The sequence below is a fragment of the Lepidochelys kempii genome, chromosome 1 (genome assembly GCF_965140285.1).
Source record: "Lepidochelys kempii isolate rLepKem1 chromosome 1, rLepKem1.hap1, whole genome shotgun sequence".
NCBI classification, from domain to species: Eukaryota; Metazoa; Chordata; order Testudines; family Cheloniidae; genus Lepidochelys; species Lepidochelys kempii.
In genome coordinates, this window is record NC_136380.1 from 339,469,393 (window position 1) to 339,489,244 (window position 19,852).

Below are 19,852 nucleotides of genomic sequence, written 5' to 3' on the forward strand. Positions count from 1 at the left end.
TGCCGGTAGCATTAAGATTGAAGGTATTGAACTTAAGCGTTTGGCAAAAGTTATAGGAAACAGGGAAGATGAAAACTCTGAACAAATATTTGCAGAATGCTAGGAATTCAGTGGACAACGTGGTGGTGGTGGTGGGGAGGTTAGAAGAACCCCAAAAATGCCTCATGTCAACAGGCTTGAACTGTGTACAAAAGAATGAAGAGAAAAGAAAGACCTAAAAGAAATGACCACATATAGCTATAGGAAAATGCATTATGTGTGGAAAATCATGCTCCTGATACAAATGAACTATAAGGGGAACAGGAGAGCTAAATATAGTAAATTTAGCAAATCAATGTATGTGATAAATGGGACAAACATTGCCAAATATTTACAGATGGGGAGGAAAAAAGGAGAGAAGGGATAGCATTCTCCATCCCAACATATGGAAGAAAGAAATCCATGAGAATTAGCAACTGCATTAATTGACTATGCAAAACCTGGGGAAGCAAACAAAGTAGCATAGAACTTCACTGTTGGGAACAAAGTATCTTTGCTGTGATACAGAAGGGCCAGGGAAGAATAGGCGAGTGCTAGAGGGGAAATATATAAGCTCAAGGCTAATTAAGGCGTGGTTCCCTGTAGACTAGGGAAGGAGGCTGCAGGTTAATTGGAGCACCTGCAGTCAATCAAGGCCCTGTTAGGAGCCTAATAAAATCCCTTGCTTCAGACAGACAGAAGAAGGAAACCTCCACCCCCTGGAGTTTGGAGAGGTGTTGAGAGATTTGGAAGACCTGAATACTGAAGTAATGGAGACTCCCTTCCCTACAGCATCTAAGGACTGAGGGTAAGCCCACTGAAGGGGGATGAGGGTAAGAAACCTGCAGGGGTTGAGAGGGGCTGGGACTCAAAGTGAGGAGCAAACCCAGACCCTCCCCTGCTTTCCTCCTCTACCACCTTCCCAGGCTAGTATTGGGGCCCTTGGTACCCAAGAGCCGGGGCAAACGGGGGCTTGTTAGCTCCCTGCCAAGAAAAGTGCAGGACCCACCAGACTAACATCAGCTGTCTTGCTACATTGCTCAGATGCACTCTCCATGCTGAACCAAGGACATACAGCCCAATAGCTGGGCAATATTGTTGCTTCTTAATGGCGTAAGACCAGATCCTTAGCTGGTGTAAACCAATATAGTTCCGGTCACTTTTACCAGTGCTATGCCAATTTACATCAATTTAGTCCAAACTGAACATCCTGGGCCCAATCCTGGCCTCAAGGAAATCAATGGCAAAATTCCCATTGACTTAAATGAATCTAGAGCAGGCCTTTTTTTGGCCATGTGAAAATGCTGGACCTGCATTTAAATGCTGCACAGACACTGGACTTTAGGGCAAATTATCATTTTATGACCTCAAATGGTGTCCTTTGCATCACTGTGATATTTATTTAAAACCAGAGCAGACAAGGCACTAGAAGATGAACTGAAGGAAATAGACTAATGACTTCTATGGCTCAGAATCACATTTTAATAAGGGGAAAGGACTCTAGCAAGCTTCTGTCTCTATCATAATTGTACAGTATTCATGCTGTAATTAACTATTATGTGTATATATACAACTGCCTGCTCCAGGATGACTCTAAATCCTGTAGCTGTGTGTTATAGGTTCTTAACTAATGGAGATTCTCACTTGGCTCAAAGAGTAGGGGGGCCTATGCTTTCAGAACAGGAGGATCCAAGTTCTTTCCCCAAAGTTTCTTGAAGTTCCAAGTAGCCATGAATATGTTACATTGACGACAGCACCAGATAGAATTGAGCCCTTCTGACACAAGGCTGAGTTTCTGACAAGGTTGGTTTGATTTACTTCATTTTATTGTGTCCTCAGAAACCTTGTAATATGATTGTTGGCATCCCTTGAAGAACAACCTGAAATATTAGCCATTATCTTCCTCCCCCTTCCTTCCTTCCTTATCATTGCCAGTGGCCATCAGCTACACCATACAGAAGTGAAATCGTTTTCAGCAATACCAAAAATACAGTCCCTGGGACTTTCACAGAGAAGACACTGGTGTGAGTTAGCTAAGCCTGAGCGTGCTCATTTGCAAGCTGTGCTCACGTCATGTGACCAGGTAGGCTTGCGTTTCTGAATAAAGGCCTCTATTCCTTCATGCCCATCCTTCAGGGTCAGATTGTCCACCATGACTTGGGAGGTCATTCTGTAGGCAGCATCAAGGTCCAGTGCCATCTGTCTGTAAAAGGTGGCTTTCCCCAGTGCCACAACAGACCGGCTGGCTTCACATATCTTGCGTGCAATTTTCATGGTCTCCTCTTCCAGCTTGTCTTCTGGTACCACCCTGCTGAGAAGTCCATGCAGCAAAGCATTGTGGGCAGAAATAGGCTCTCCTGTGAACAGCATCTCTAATGCAACCTGGACAGAAAAAAATAAATCCTACTGAGCCAGTTCAGCTTGCTTTGGTTTACGTCAGCAATTAAAATGGAGACATAAGGCCCAATCTTGTTCACCCTGAAGTCGCTAGCAAAATTCTCATGAGCTTCAATGGGAGGACAGTTGAGTCCAGGGGCAAAAATGTTTCAGAAGTGCCCACAGATTTTAGGTGCCAACCTGAGTCACATGATCCTGATACCGAGAAGTACTGAACCCCCATGATTCCAACTGAAGCCAAGGAGAGGGGTGGGTGCTCAGCATTTTCTAAAACAGGCCCACCTTTGTGCTTTAAATTGAGCACACTAAATATAAAACAGAATAAAAATGAAGGCATGCCAAATCAGTGGGTAGTTTTTGAAAATGTTGGCCTTAGTTTTAGTTTTCTGTGTGGTTTTTAATTAGACTCCCTGACGCTCAAGTTAGATCACTGCTACATCTATTTCTGTATTCTGCTTCCTGCAGTGACCTGTGTCTGATGCTTTATTTGAGAGGGGAAAAAATCCATAATGTACTTGGCTAATTGTACAGGGCTAAATATGGGGAGGAAAATGCCTTGCTGACCTTAGAGGCAATCAGCTGGTATCCGGAATCATGAGGTCTAAGTACCCTTGTTCTTGTATTTGTAGCTCCTGCAGCAAAGACCATCCTCTCGGGCACATTTCATTTGATAAGATGTAAAACCATAAGTCCTAACAGTTGCAACAATGGTGCTTTTTAATCTGACATGGGAGCACTTGTACATTTGGGGGAAGGGATAGCTCAGGGGTTTGAGCATTGGCCTGCTAAACCCAGGGTTGTGAGTTCAACCCCGGAGGGGGTCATTTAGGGGCTCTGGGGCAAAAATTGGGGATTGGTCCTGCTTTGAGCAGGTGGACTAGGTGACCTCCTGAGGTCCCTTCCAACCCTGATATTCTTTGATTAAAATATGTGGCATTGTATTTTTTTAAACACAGAATTGTACAATCAGAAATATTGGAAGGATGATCCAGGAGCAGCTGTAGTATCAAACCATTCTAACTCAACAGATTTCAAGATGGCATCAGAGCCAGGAAGTTAACAGTTAAGGTCCCTTTCCTGAAATCTGACCTGCACAGCAGGACCCTTGCACTTGGGCAGAGCCCCACTGACATAGCGAGGACAAAAGCTTCTGCCCAGATGGATCCAGTACTGTATGAGGACTGGGACCTGAGGTTGCACATCTCAAACGAGGCTTTGTGAAGTGAACTGTATTCCTTATCCAGTGAGTGAGGCCCATACTCAGTCAGTAGGAAAGAAATGAGGAGGAGATAAAGGAAGGTCATAGATGCTATTTAAAACAGAGCTAAGCAGATCATGCTGGCATTGAAATGTCAGTGCTTGGCAGGAATGGATACCTAATGGGACTGGTATCCTGCACTTGGAGGGGTCTCTCAGCAGGGGGGAAAGCATCATTGTCTAAAGGAAAGAATTTACTGGCGGAAGGGAGTAGAACTCCTGTACTGATCTGCTGTTGCTGTGAGGACCCACTGCTTGGGATCAGGGAGGTAGCAGAGCTGCTGTCCTGGAATACAGGTCACGTCTACACTATTTCAAGTTGCAGTGGGGAAGGTTTAGATTGGATATCAGGAAAAACTTTTTCACTAAGAGGGTGGTGAAACACTGGAATGCGTTACCTAGGGAGGTGGTAGAATCTCCTTCCTTAGAGGTTTTTAAGGTCAGGCTTGACAAAGCCCTGGCTGGGATGATTTAACTGGGAATTGGTCCTGCTTTGAGCAGGGGGTTGGACTAGATGACCTTCTGGGGTCCCTTCCAACCCTGATATTCTATGATTCTTGGACTTCCTCAGACTAATATTTTTTTTTTTCTAAAGTTGCTTTTGGAATGTTTTGCACGACAAAGTGCCGAGTGAGGGAGGTGCATGGATCAGAGCTAGAGCACGTAAATATGGGGTCTACTTTCAGGAACCCAGAGAGAACAGGTCTCTCTTGAACACCACCTACCTTTTTAGAAAGGGCTCTCCCCACGGCCACAGCTGGTGTGGAGCAGAACAGCCCAACGTTGACTCCGGGTGTAGCAAACTGGGATTTCTCACTCGCTACTGCAATGTCACAGCTCGCCACCAGCTGGCAGCCTGCTGCCGTAGCCAAACCATTTACCTGGGCAATCACTGGTACGGGGAGTTTTTGGAGCAGAGTCATGACCTGTATATACAAAAAGGAAGTAGTCAGCAGGTCACGGATGCATAGGTGCAACATGTTCCCATAATCCATGACTTGAAGATGTTGTTACAGATACAATAATCTTAATTGATTATCTGTAATATGGTAGCAGAGTGTCCCAATAAAAGATAGTCCCTACCCCCAAAGAGTATTACACAGTGCTGGGGGCCAGGACACTTCTGTGGTACTGATCACCTGGCAAGTTGCTTAACTTCTCTGTGCCTCCATTTCGGTCTGTATAATGATACTTACCCATGTTTGAGCTCTGCAGATAAAAAGTGCTATTTACCTGCTAAGTGTTATCATGATTACCTAGATAAACAACTCACATCAGCACAGGGTGACTAGATGACAAATTTCAGCTGGTTTCTTCACTCTCTTCTTGTGGGGGGAAATCACTTCTGCTAAATCATATTTTACACTCCTTGGCTGAAATTTCCAAATTCAGTTTTGCATGAGCTCTGCCTTTATCTCAGTTCTTGTGCTATTGTTTAAAAACTAGTGTTCAGAACTTCTTGAGAAATGGAACCAGGCAAGGAATCCATTTGTGTACAGTATTCACATCTGCAACTACTTTCTTCAAAACATCCTTTACAAAAAAATTATTGTATTTGTTTTGTTGTGTTTAAACAAGTCAGGAGAGCTAGTTTCTACTCCAAGATGTATCTGTTTTGTGTGGGATAATACCACCTAGCTTCTAAACAGTACTTTTCATCAGTAGATTTCAAAGTGTGTTCCAAAGGAAGTCAGTATTATCCTCATTTTACAGATGGAAAAACTGAGGCAGAGATTAAGTGATCTGCCCAAGGGCATGCAGCAGGCCACTGGCAGAGCCAGGACTAAAAGCAGTGTTTCCTGAGCCCCTAGTCCAACACCCAATGCAGTGTGGTCTAGTGAATAGAGTATGTCACTTAACTTCCTTAGTTTCTCCACATGTAAGATGTGGTTATTTACCAGTCAGACTTCCCTGCCACATAGGGGTAAAGTGAGGTTTGATTAGTGCTTTTAAATCTCTTTAAGATTCTCAGATAGAAGGGGCTATAGAAGTGCAAGATATTCCTGTTAGAAAAAAAGATCATATATTTAGTTTAGTCCCTGGCATTTCATTTCCTCTTGAACTTTCTTTATCATTTTCATGGTTCCAGAAATATTTATTTGAAGTATGGTGCATTATTTGTTCCTTATACTCATGGCTAAATTATTACACTTGTCATATGCTAAGGCCCTGATCCTGTATAAGACTTATACACTGACTTAACTTTTTACACTACAAATAGTCTGCTAATCCTCCTATATTTTTCTTTATTAACTCAAAGCCTAGTTTGCTAGATCAGGAACCCCAAAGAATGAAATATCTGAGCCATTCTATTCCAATCTGCCCGCTGATTACAGCGGGAAGTGCCAATAACTGAAATCCTGCACACATTCACGGTATTAATTATACCTACAGGACCGTCTAATTTTCTGTTAAAGTAGAGAAACTTGCAAACTCTTGATTCCACTCTATATGACAGTAGAAAAGGTTTTATGTTTCTTCAGCTTTTCCATGAACCAGTGGCTGTTTGCTCAATTGCTCGTGGTCAGCATGGCAGGACATTGCTCAGATGGGGGTTAGGCATAAGCCTGTGTGAATAACACATGACTATCTTCAACCAGGGGTAGATGTAACTAGCCCTGATTCAATGGGTGTACTATATTAAACTGCTGAGGGGGCACTGTCCACCCGCAGCAGCCCCCTTGTTCCTAGCACTTCAACTTTAATCCCAGCTTGGTGCTGAGGGGAGGCTCTGAGAGGCAGGGGCTGGAGAACGAGCCTATCCCCTCACTCGCCCTGAAGCAGCAGCTCCTATCTTGCGGCCCTGGGCTGGCTCCCCACTCTGGGTGTTGCAATCTTGCACACAGGATCACAGTGTCACTCAGGTTTGGCCTGGCTGCCTCTCCATCATGTTTTCCTGGTTTTACACCCTTGGTTTAATGATTTCTGTGGGTGCAACTCAACCCATGAACCCACCCTAAAGCCACCCCTGTCTTCAACTGAAAAGAGCAAAAAATCGACTTTGAATTAAACATTTATCTTACTAATACTATAAAACTAATATTAAAATAAAGAAAACAGGCAAATCCATGGGTGTTATCAATATGTCTAATGGTACCTGGCACTTCCTTAGCAACTTTCTCATGAGGTTCTCAGAGCTTTTAACAAATATCAGTAAATTAACCATGTTTCCCTATTGGTTCCAGTTGACCAACTAGGTTTTGGAATAGGACAACGGCTCCTAATTGATGCAAGGTAGGTTAGGAGTACTATGCCTATGAAACATAACGAATTGATCCATATTTGTGCAGACTGCAAGACTCATGCAGTGATGATACATGGATCAAATATTAAAAAGATTTAAAGGAACATGCAACAATTATACCTAGTTTCGAGCATTTGCATATTGCAGATACAAGCCTTTAATCATGCATAATCCTTACACTTCTGTTTGCATATGGAGAAATGATGAGAGAAAATAACGTGTTTAAGATCAGACAGTAAATCAGTGGCAGAGTCAAGAACTGGAGTCAGGAGTCCAGAGGGCCAAGCTCTGTTCTAACCACAGGACCACCACATTCTTTCCCTTCTTAAACTTGTTTCATTGTCCCATTCAGCTCTGCACTTTAATAGTGGATTCACTGAAATGCATTATTGGCATTAATGCAAAACCAGTACCCTGGCTTACCTCAGCACAGGTATCAAATACTTCGATATGGTGCTTCATGTCCCATTCACTGGACAATTCTTTTAAATCATGGCCAGCTGAAAATACAGGTCCTTCCGCTGCAAAGCATTCAACAAAAGGAAGAAAAAATCTTTTAATGTTGCTGATCTGAATGAATCTAGCATCTTGGGCTGGTGACAATTCAGAATGTAGTAAGTCCTACATGGCAGAAGTAGAGATACCCCAAAATAGGGGAGGACGGTACTTTGCAAAAACATAACAAAATGATGGCTTCTGTTTTTTAGATCAAGATTTCAGCTGCTGTAGATCAAGATACAGACTGCTGTACAGCATTTAGTCACATAAACCCCAGTGACTCTAACAGGCATTGTAAGGACACATCTGTAGAAGGAAACCCTTGAGCTTTCATTTTCAGCTTCTACTTTGCCTTCCATTGTAGGTACCCAGTGAAATGCAACCAGTGATCTCACGTCACTTGCTACTGAGCACCTCTTGTGTAACTTAGTGCAAGACATGACAACTGGTCATCTAGGAGAGGCACAAAATGGCAGACATAATAAGAATTTACACATAAGAATGCACGTAGCTCAAATATATTTCATCCCAAAGTCATCTAAGGTACCTTATAATCTTAAATTGATATACAAGCCATAAAAGGGATCTCTTAAACTGCTACTGAAACTACGGATTGGTTCAAGGCAGGAGGTACCTGCATTGTGACAAATCACAACAGGCCACATATTCACCTCATTAATCTTACTGCTGTGTGAAATGCTCCCTAGCAACTCAGGTCTCCTAGGAGAAATCCAGAGGGGAGTTAGTGCTGCTCCTTGCAGTAGTGACACCCTCTCCTCAGCTCAGAGAGAAGGTGGTATACCAAATGAGGGGGGCTGGGCAGGGCGGGAGTCAAAGGAAAAGCATAGTGGGGCTGGCTCTCTGCGTGAATGCCCTGTGACCTGCGAGGATAGTACCATATATCTCCAAGGATCCTCAAGCTCTGTGGAGTCAGGGGGCTGCTAGCCCCTCAAAAATAAAGTGAGGTCACACCCAAATAATTTTTGAAATTCTTTCCTTCATCCTGTTGGCTTTTCTGGGGGTGGGGGGGGGAGGAGTATTTGATCCCCTGTATTTAGCAGAGGATTCCTCAGTCAATAGGAAGTGATGGGGTTTTACGGGGCTCAGCCTAGCTTCTCAGAAAAAACAGTAAAATAGTTATTCAGTGCAACTTAAACAACAGCTTCTACCCAGTATGGTGGGGAGTTGCTCTGTTCTTAGGTTGATTGACACAGTTCTCTCCTGTTTATACAGGACTCAGCAGCCTCTGGTTAATATTTCACCCACGCTAAATAAAGATCAGGATTTTGGTGCCAGGTTGTTCAGGAGGGCAACAGACAAGAACTGTCTTTCCTCTCTGATGGTTGTTGTGGGCAATGGTTGCTCCACCTCCAAAGCTCTCATCTGTGGAATCCTACACGGCTAACTCCTCTCTCTCTTCTGTCCCTTCTCTACCCATGATCCTTTAACTACATGATGCTGTCGGGAAGGCTGGTGTGACAGCACAGACTGAATTGCCAGCAGCATGCAGAATACACCCAGCTATATGTCTACTTTATGTCAAACACAAACAGTACCATCCCCCAGCTCTCTCAATGCCTACTAGAAATCTGAACCTAGATGAAGGCAGAATACACCCAGCTATACGTCTGCTTTATGTCAAACACAAACAGTACCATCCCCCAGCTCTCTCAATGCCTACTAGAAATCTGAACCTATATGAATGCTGAATCCAGGCCACAGCAAAGTAATAGTGGTAGGAAGAAGGAAGTATCCTCTCTATCAAGGGCATTTGCCCTAAGGATAAGTTGGTTGGCAGTTTTGGGGTTCTTTAGAGCTCCTTATTGCTAATGGATACTTATGTAGCCAGGCACCAAAAAACACCCATGTCCAAATGCAAAGACTGTGTTCCATCCTAGCAGACAGACACAGCCCTGGCCATGCAATAGTTTCCTCTGTGCCAGATTGTTGTAACTAATTATGTCTGGGGGAAAAAGCCACATGCACGCCCTTAAAAACCTCCAATTTATACAAAACACAGTAGCCCATGTGCCACTCTACTGCTAGGTCATGAAAAATCATCCCATAGGATTTGGCCTTAACTTGCCCGAGATCACTTCCTCCTCCTTATCAGCTGCATTCCACTAGAACAATGAAACTGGAGTAGAGCTGGTTGAAAGTTCTCATTTAAAAAAAAAGCAAAAAAAAAAAAAAAAAACAACCCCCAAAGTAAAAATGTTGAATATTTCACAAAATTTTTACTTTTTTTTACTTTTGAAAAATTAGTACTTTCAATTCCCAGCTCTATTACTAGCTGCCTTTGTACTCTTCTGCAAGTCTCCAAACTTCACCGTCCCTCAGTTTCCCTATTTGTAAAAGGAAAGATGACAAGCATTGTAAAGCTCAAAAGGTGACCAGCATTATATAAGAGCCAAGTAGTACTTTCAAAGCTAACTGAAAACTAATTTCTCTGACCTACCTTTCCCTCAATAAACCCTTCACCCACAGAGATACAAATAATCCAACTCTCACTCTCATTCACACAAAATTTAAAAGAATTATAAACGAATCAAGCTATTTCTTCTACAGGCCAGGAAAGAAAAAAGATTGTTGATTGTTTTTTCTATTTTATATACTCTGGAAGTTCTCAGATATTACTGTTTTATTCAAGTTCTTATACCATGCCCATCAATGTTACCTATAGTGATAGGGGTTATATGAGTATCTAGAAGGAAGAAGGGACATAATAACACTTGGCTCTTATATAATGCTGGTCACCTTTTGATCTTTACAATGCTTGTCATCTTTCCTTTTACAAATAGGGAAACTGAGGGACGGTGAAGTTTGGAGACTTGCAGAAGAGTACAAAGGCAGCTAGTAATCGAGCTGGGAATTGAATCCACATCTCCTGAGTCCCAATATTGTGTCCTACCCACTGAACTTCTGCACAACATGTTGTGATATTGATCATAACTTCAACATTAAGCACATGAGCCTGTGGAATTGCCACTGAAATCAATGGGAGTTGTGGGAGCTCAACACCTCTTAACAGTAAACCCTTAAAAAAAAAAAAAGGAATTTTCTTTAACTCGATGGTCATTGTAACCTAGGTTTTATTCTGTTAAAAAAAATCCCTATATATAAAATTGATTTTGAAAAGAAAAGTAACAATTGAACTTATGAACCCTTAAAAATATACTGCAGTAAGGGTCCAAAACGCTGCAGCTCACAAGAGGGTTCCTGCAGTGTTTGTCACTTGTGTAGATTTGTATTTTCACTGAGTGAAGAAAAGTTTAGTTATTACTATCATCAGTACTTATTATTGCACTTATAAAGTAGGGTCAGACCCTGCATGGACTTATGCATATGCTTAGCTTCACACAGCGTGGGTAGTACTCTCTCAGGTCACACTGAAGGTATTGTTCACAGTGTGTAAAATTAAGCATATATGTGGGACTTTGGATTTTAGGTCTTGACCAATAAAACACGATATAAATAAAATAAAAAAAAAACAGTGTTTATCAAATAAACTCTGGAAATGGTTACTTGTATCTAAGGGCTCATCTGCACAGAGCAGTAATGCAGAGTATGAGAGGGTGATTTCTAAAGCACACTAATGAGTTGTGCATTAACTGGTCTGTGCAGACCCTGCTGGTGGGCATGAAAGGTTCCCTAGTGTGCTTTAGCATAGTGTGGTTTGAAACAGTGCTAGGTTGATGTATTTGAAACAGTGCTAGGTTGATGTACACCAGGGAACATTATGAAGAGATTGCTCATTACAGTGTATACAAAGAGAAAGCTCCAACATCCCTGATTTTTGGACTCATTGATTTTAAGGCCAGAAGGGACCATCATGATCATGTAGTCTGACCTCCAGGCCACAGAATATCACCCACCTGTTCCTGTAATAAGCCAATAACCTCTGGGTGAGTTACTGAAGTCTTCAAATCAAGATTTGAGAACTACAAGTTACAGAGAATCCACCAAAAAGAAAAGGAGTACTTGTGGCACCTTAGAGACTAACCAATTTATTTGAGCATAAGCTTTCGTGAGCTACAGCTCACTTCAGAGAATCCACCATTTACTTTTGTTCAAACCAGTACGTGACCTGTGACCCACGCTGCAGAGGAAGGTGAAAACCCCCTGGGGTCTCTGCCAATCTGTCCTGGGGAAAAAATTCCTTCTGACTCCAAATGTGGTGATCAGTTAGACCCTCAGCACGTGGGTGAGACCCACTAGTCAAAAACCTGGGAAAGAATTCTCTGTAGTAACTCAAAGCCCTCCCCAACTAGTGTCCCATCACCAGTCGTTGGAGATTTGGCCATCTACCCTCATCATACCAGGCCCTTCATAAACTTATCAAGCTCAGTCTTGAAACAAGTTAGATTTTTTGCCCACACTGCTCCCCTGGAAGGCTGTTCCATCTACAGCTACCTAACGTTTAAAAATAGCTAAAAATAGCCCCCTAAAAATGAAATTAATAAGCCCTGAAAAATAGACACCCTACATATATGGAAGTCTTTGCAGGATCCTCAGATCTGTAACAACATTCATCTAAAACACTTAACAAAGTTTGGGTAAGTATTATTATTCCAATTTTACAGCTGGGTAAACAATGGCCCTGACTCTGCAAATTTGGAACTGCCAGCGAACCAAAACATCCATTATTTGCCCATCTCTAACACTGTCCAAACCACCACTATGTATATGGCATTGTAGAACATGGCAGTTGACCCATCTTTTTTTCCAACCTTTTTTTTCCCCCTGAGATCAAGGAAATACCTGAAATGATGATGACTCTGAGAGCCTTGCTTTTGATATCATGTAGAATATCATCGCGGAGACACTTCAGCATAGAGAGTGACAGAGCATTTCTTTTCTTCGGGTTATTCAACATAATGTGTCTGTAAAGATTTTAGTAACAAACTGGTCATGATCCAGTCAAACAAAATAGAACCTCTGCGACTGTTTCTGGAATCAAAGCTTTGGTCCAAATAAGGACGGGCACTTGAAATTTGTTATTTTATTTAATATAATTTATGTGTATTGCAGTAGAGGCAAGAGACCTCGTCAGTACTCAAGACCCCATTGTGCTAGGCACTGTACAATCATGTAACAAAAAGACTGTCCCTGTACTGAAGAATTTACAGCTGATTCTGGTTTTAAACTTGCTACCAGGAAGCATTTCTTGACAACTTTGTTCCCTGATGGAGGCTGCTGTGTTCCTCTGTATCAGATATGGACTGGCTACACAGCTTACTTATACATACCAGATGTGTTCATCATTAGATCCTCGGGAGGCCACCTCTTGGGAACAGACAGAAGTCATGTTTGTTCTATTATCGCTTCTCTCCCATGGTGGCAAAGGGTAAGAGCATGACAATTTCATAAAGTGAAGGCAGGAGCCCTTCCCCCCCAAAATAAATACAAAATTTAATTTAAAAATTCCAAGCCACACACTTTGTGGGACTAAGAAGGCACAGTTATGTCCTATAACTCACTGTGGCTGTTTAGGGCCCAATCCAGCACACACTTAAGACCAGGCATAACACTTGTGACTGTGAATAATCCCATTTAGGTCAACAGGACTACATTTGATGGGAATAAGCGTGGGAGCCTTGGGCAATGTGGCTCCAAGCAGGCACAGGGGTTCATCCATACAACAACTGCAGGATCTAGCCTAGGGGTTCTCAGGACAAATTTTTTGGTGGCCTCAGAGTGCGGCCACCAACTCTTGCTCATGGCCGCTCTCATACTTTTTCCTATAATATTTGGTTAGCTTTAGGAAAAACAAATAAATATGCATATACACATGTCCAAATTATTGTAATATATTTAGTGCTAGTTCATAAGTCTGTTGTGAAAAGTGATATTAACAAACATACAAGTATCACTTTTCACAGCAGACTTACTCAGCCCTGGCAAGCCTGGGAAAAATTAAACCCTGGATGGGGGTCGGGGGAGGCAGCTGGGGTTGGGGCGATGGGGCTGGTAGGTGGGTGGGTGGGTGGCCAGGGGAGGCAGCAGGGGGCTGGAGCATCAAGTCCCGTGGCCAGAGCCTGCCACCCCAACACACCAGGGCTGAAGCCCAAAGCCTGAGCCCCACCACACCTGGGAAGGTGAGGAACTCACCAGCTGCTCCTCCAGGTATCTCTGGAGGGGGGCAGGGCCCAACCCCTGCTGGAAGATCCAGCAACCAACACAAAGGTGGTGCATCCAAAAGCACCAGGGAGGGGCCACTACTTTGCCACTTCCCCCCTGCATCACAGCGCAGGAGGTTGTGGCCTCAAGAAAAGCCCCTGGTGGCCTCATGTGAGAAACACTGATTTAGATTGGTAAATCTCTGTGGCAGGGAGGCTCTCGGCTCTTCATAGGTCAGACAGCACCATTCTCCCCGTGGGCAGTTTTATATACTACAAGGATTTTATATACCACAAGGAAAATTTAGAAGTGCAAATGTGCTGTCAAAATTATTAAGCCACACCCACTGAGCTAGGGACTGAACAGAGTAATAGACACATGGGAAGGCCCCGTCCCTGCTCCTGTAAACGATTTTATGTCCTTATTCTTTAAAGGACTTTTTAAAAATGATCCCCCTGGATTTTGATTGCCATACTGGCCTTGAACTGTACCCCATCCACCTTTCAGTTACACTCACTCATTGCCAATCTATGCAGGTCCCCCACAAAAGCTGACATTGCCCCATTAAATCACTGACATCAGAAACCCAGAGTTATGAAGATTAACTGCATAGAAAATTCTGTCTGCGTGTCAGGGAAATCCACCAGCATTTCAACCCCCTTTGCTATTGTGGGCGAGTTGGGGGTGGGGTCTAGTGCGTTACACACACCTCGTTTTGGGGTCTGGGTCACATACAAAATCCCACAGCAGGAACGTCCCATCGGGGCGCGGGGGAGAGTGGGGACTACTCCGAGTCCCAGCGCTGGTCGGTTCTGTGTGACCTTTTGCTCAGCCGCTCACACGGGCGCAGCGTAGCCTCACCTGATGCCGTCCAGCTGCCGCGTGCTGGTGAGTTTCTCCAGCTGTGGCTGCTGCCCCGATCCAGCGGTGGCGCCGCTGCTGAACCCAGAGGCAACGCGGCCGCGGAGGATCCGGGAGGGCTTCAGCCTCCATAGTCTCAGGCTCGCAGCCATTGCTTGTTTGGGGAAGGAGTGGGAGGAGGTGTTGTGCAATTGCTGGAGCCTTTCTGGCTCTCTGCTGACCCCTAGGCTGGCAGGGCTCTGCAGGGAAACGGGGGAAATGCTCCTCTGCCTCCACCCGGCCACCCACAGCAATCTGCTCCCTCTGCCTGCACAGAGAGCTGGGCGCCAGTGTGCTCGCCTCTGCTCTCCAGGCACACACAGCCTGATGCCGCCTTGGCCTGCCTGCCCCTCAGTGCAAAGACATTGCCATTCTCACTTGGCAGCACTCATTTTGCACAGGTGTACGTGACAACGCATTACAGCAGGACAATGGTGAACTGGACCTAATGTCTCCAGCCCCAGCCACTGGTGTGGTGCTGTTATGCAGGCTCCCAAAGCAGCAGTGACCTTCTTAATATGCCCAGTACAGGATTTGGCACCATTTGTTTGCAGATGCTTAACATATCTGGGAGGATGTTGTTCAGGTCACTCTTCCTAGGAGGGCAGCATTCATGCAGGATGAATTACTCTTCCCTCTTTTGAATAGAGTTCTGTGGTTCTTTATACCCTCAGCAAAACTGCCTGGATCTGTGACATTCTGATTTTATGGGAGCTGGGGATTTAGATCTAAGCCTGCGTCAGTAAATTGTCTTAATGGCCTTTTGATAATGGGCAACGATCGGTTTGGGGGCTGATGCCGATCATCCTGAAACAGTGGGAAGAAATACTAATTTCTGAAAAAATTGTCTTAATTTGCAGGTTGGAGTGATATATTGTCTGTCTCTAGCACCATCTAGCTGAAGTTCTGAAGGAAGTTGAAAAATCTCAATTAAGACTCACAGCCATCTTGTGAGGCAGCTACTCAGCAGTCTGATTATTTATTCTCCTTGTACAGAGTGGGAAACTGAGGCACGGAGATGCAATGGCTTTCTCAATATCACATGATTTGATAGCAGAATAGGGAATAGAAGAAAATCAAAAGTTCTGCCCCCCAGTTTTCTATGCACTAGCCAAAGACCAGGATCCCATAAAGAGTCACTTATGAAAAGAATAAGACTTGAAAGAGCAAAATGATGGTACTCAAGGAGTGTGGAAAGGCCAAATAACCTCACTGCTCCTATGACATTGAGTTGAGCAGATCAAACCCAATGGGTTGCATTGGTACAATGTGTACACTAGCCAATTCATTATAATACTTATCATTGCTCCTTCTATCCAAAGAGCTCAAAGACGTTAATTGTTACAACATTCCTATGAGCTGTAGATTCAATAAATGTTAACCATCCCCATTTTACTGAGGGGGGACATTCAGATTTCAGAGACAGAAGTTAAGTAACTTTCCTAAGATCACCCAGCAAGTCAGTGACAGAGCCAAAGGTAAAACGGCAGATTTCCTGACTCAGAGTCCTCTGTTTGAAGTACTCTTCTGAAATGCCCTGGCAGAGCTGGGGGGTGATGGATCAGGGAGCTGCAATAGCCTTCACCCACATCACTCCCTGCTAAACTTCATGGGGAGGCGTGTTGGAGCTGGTGGGCTTCTGGCTCATCAGGCTGCCTTCTTAGAAGGATGACACAAAAAGCAGAGAATCATCATTTCCAATTCAGCAGAACGCACACAGTAGTGCCAACCCTAAAGGTTAAAAAATCACGAGTCAGGCCCCGCAAAATCATGAGATTAAAAAACATTACACTGTGGTTTTTGGCCTGTCTTTAGATTGTTGAGCTCTCCCTACTCATCCCCAGTGTGTGCATGACAATCAGTGCTGCCCACCCTCCCATATTTATTGGGTGAGGTGATTTGCAGGAGCTCTCACCCTCACATCTGCTCAGCCCCCCAGGCCTCAGATCAATTATACCCCAACATCAGTTCTGTCCCTTGCTCTCACAACCTCCCTTCTGCTCCTCCCGGGGTTCTTCATCCCCTTCCCAGGCCTTGGGAAGCTGCAGTGGGGTCCTCTCTCCCACTTCCAGGATGGGGGGGACAGCTCCAGGGGCTCTTCATCCCCCCTTCCCAGGCCACAGAAGGGGAAGTGGGAGTGGAGCTGCCCTGAGTTGCTGGACTTTCTGCTCCCTCCTTCCCCCTCCCCTCCTGTGAGTATGGTGTCAGCTCAGCTTGCTTCCTCCAGCAGCTCTGATTGGCTGCTCTAACCCAGAAGCTGGGCACTGAGCAGGAAAGCAGCCCATCAGCGGAGGGGCCCCCCCAGGCAGGGCTGAAATTCTCTAGAAAAAAGGGCCAGAGCTTCTAGCCTCATTGCCAGGCAGGGAGTCAGCCGTGACTGAAATACCACCACTTCCCCATTCTTTATTCCACTCACTACTCACAGAAGTGACCTCTTGTCTTTGTTTACATGCAGTACAGGCTGTCTGGAAAAACTTCCTAACTGTCATGGTGGTAAAGCACTGGAATAAATTGCCTAGGGAGGTTGTGGAATCTCCAACATTGGAGATTTTTAAGAGCAGGTTTGACAAACATCTGTCAGGGATGGTCTAGCTAATACTTAGTCCTGACTTGAGTGCAGGAGACTGGACTAGAAGACCTCTCGAGCATGGGCGGCAGATATAATAGGCATGGGGAGGCTAAACCTCCCTTAAGCCAAGGCCTGGACCCACCCATGCTCCGCCCTCTCCCCCAAGCCAGAGTTTAGCTCTGGACAGAGGCCAGCAGCCAGGTGCTGGGGCCGACGGTGGGAGTGGCTGGCAACTTGGGGCTGGGGCCAATGGTGCAAGTGACCAGAGGCCCAGCACTGGGGCCGGTGTTGAGGGCGGCTGGAGGCCTGGGGCTGGCGGGAAGCCTGGTGTTGGGGCCAATGCTGAGGTCAGCTAGCAACCCAGTGCTGGGGGTGGCCAGAGGCCCAGATGTTTCAGCCAGGGCTTCTCCGGCTGCAGGGTGGGGGTACTCAGGGCTCCGGTGGACATGGGAGGTGGTAAGGATGGGGCTGTGTGGCTAGCCTCCCTGAAGTGGGGGCTCATGCACCATCCATGCTCTCAAGGTCCCTTCCAGTCCTATGATTCTATTATTCCTCAGAGCTGGGAGGTAGCTGTGTGAGGTAGTGTGACGGGGCGTACATACCCCTCACTAGGCAGGAAAGGGTTAATCCCGTATTATGGGCAGAGAAAGTCCCGCCCCTCAGACCCTGCTGGGCATGATCCAACTGCTGTGCTAGCATAAAGGAGAGCAGCCCAGCTCACTTGAGGCTGACTACCATGGAGGAAGGATACTTGAGGTTCAGGAGCTGGAGATCCTGAGACCCAGACTGAAGACCTGTCACCTACAGCTGATTGGCTGCAGTCAGAGTCCCAGGGAGTTTTCTGCACTGAGGAGCCCAGAGACCCCAATGTTATAGGGACTACAACTTTGTGAAGTATGCTAGGAAGTGGCCCAGGGTGGAGGAGTGAGTGGTATCTCCCACCTGTGTAAGGCCAGTGTGTTGTGGCTGGATTCCCCGCTGACCCAGTGGCAGACCACTCAACCACTGTTAGGGTCCTGGGCTGGGTCTCACTTTGGTGGCAGCCCTTGGATCTGGCCCTTAGGCCACACAGCCCTGCTTTCGAGGGCTGCCATATGGACCCTGGTGCCTATACTGCTGCTTTAACTCTGGCCATTGAGCTATACTATCTTGAGTCCCAGGATGGTCTGGTAGAGTGTAACTGTGGTGTCCCCACACCCACAATCCACTCAAAGGGGGACAGGGTGTGCATAAACAACCACAGGCAGGCAGCCAACAAGGGGCAGCTGATCAGCTGGGAAAGATGCTATTGTACACAGAGCACATTGGCATTATTCATTCCACTCGCTGTTCAGCAAGGGTCTTACACCCCCATAGATTTCCATCCTCATCCACAATCACACCAGCTCACCCCATTCCCCCACCACATGGTAAGAGAAAAAACTGACATGTATAAATGTTTTACGCACAAGCGTGTCTCCATCTATACTTTAACACGGTGACTGGTGTAGTAGAAATAATGTATAAAGATACACACATCAACAAGATATGTGCATTGAGGATGTGAATTTTTGCTCCCATTCCATTGCCTGATGAAAAAATCCTCCCCACTTTTGCTAGTCTGGCTCCGATCTTGTAAAGCAGTGGTTCTCAACCTTTCTGGACACTACCCCTTTCAGGAGTCTGATTTGTCTTGCATACCCCATGTTTCACCTCACTTAAAAACTACTTGCTTACAAATCAGACATAAAAATACAAGCATCACAGCACACTATTACTGAACAACTGTTTACTTTCTCATTTTTACCATATAATTATAACATAAATTTGGAATATAAGTATTGTACTTACATTTCAGTGTATAGTATACAGAGCAGTATAATCGAGTTATTGTCTGTATGAAATTTTAGTTTGTACTGACTTTGCTGGTGCTTTTTATGCAGCCTGTTGTAAAACAAGACTAATATCTAGATGAGTGGATACTGTATATACCTTGGAAGACCTCTGCATACCCCCAAGGGGTACATGTACCTCTGGTTGGGAACCACTGTTGTGAAGTACCTACAGATATCTAGAATAAGGGCCTGATTTTTCAGAGGGACCTCTGAATGCTCAGAGCTCCCATAGACTTTAGTTTTCATTGTGGGGGCTTGTAATGCCTTGTGGCTGTGGCGGACTAGGGGGGCAGTTCAGAGCAGTAATTAAGAGTGCCCTGGTGGTTAGGTAGCTGGAAGGTTGATCAGTATCAGAGGCAGTCTGGGACAATGGTTGGAGTTCTCATTGGGGTTAGTAAGGAGAAGGTTCCATCCAAGGAGCCGGTCAGCAGGTTAGGAAGGCAAGGTCAGGCAAAGTGGCGAGGCAGCAGGGCAGTCTAAGCAGTGACTAGCAGGCAATGTCTATTGTTCACACAGTGTCCTCTTCCTATTGGAGTCTTGAGAGTGCTGTCTGTCATCCAATCAGGAGCCTGGGGTGTGGCTTGTGTGTGTGTCTGCAGGCCTTTAACACTAAGACGTTGTTCAGGGGAAGTACTTCAGTGCATTGCTAAGGTGCAGTCCTAAGAATTAAAGTCCTCATGGGTGACTTTAATTTTCCTGATATCTGCTGGGAGAGCAATACAGCGGTGCATAGACAATCCAGGAAGTTTTTGGAAAGCGTAGGGGACAATTTCCTGGCGCAAGTGCTAGAGGAGCCAACTAGGGGGGGCACTTTTCTTGACCTGCTGCTCACAAACCGGGTAGAATTAGTGGGGGAAGCAAAAGTGGATGGGAATCTGGGAGGCAGTGACCATGAGTTGGTTGAGTTCAGGATCCTGACGCAGGGAAGAAAGGTAAGCAGCAGGATACGGACCCTGGACTTCAGGAAAGCAGACT

General features: G+C 45.2%; 1 protein-coding gene across 1 annotated transcript; it reads right to left on the minus strand.

The window, feature by feature from the left end:
- Window positions 1-1,826: 1,826 nt before the first annotated feature.
- Window positions 1,827-14,579, minus strand: ECHDC3 (enoyl-CoA hydratase domain containing 3). The gene is made up of 5 exons (XM_073328773.1): window positions 14,396-14,579; window positions 12,176-12,297; window positions 7,340-7,437; window positions 4,398-4,598; window positions 1,827-2,400 (listed from the first exon to the last, which is right to left on the minus strand). Exons 1-5 carry the CDS (start codon window positions 14,545-14,547, stop codon window positions 2,068-2,070), a joined length of 906 nt encoding a protein of 301 aa, XP_073184874.1. The 5' UTR covers window positions 14,548-14,579; the 3' UTR covers window positions 1,827-2,067.
- Window positions 14,580-19,852: the final 5,273 nt, after the last annotated feature.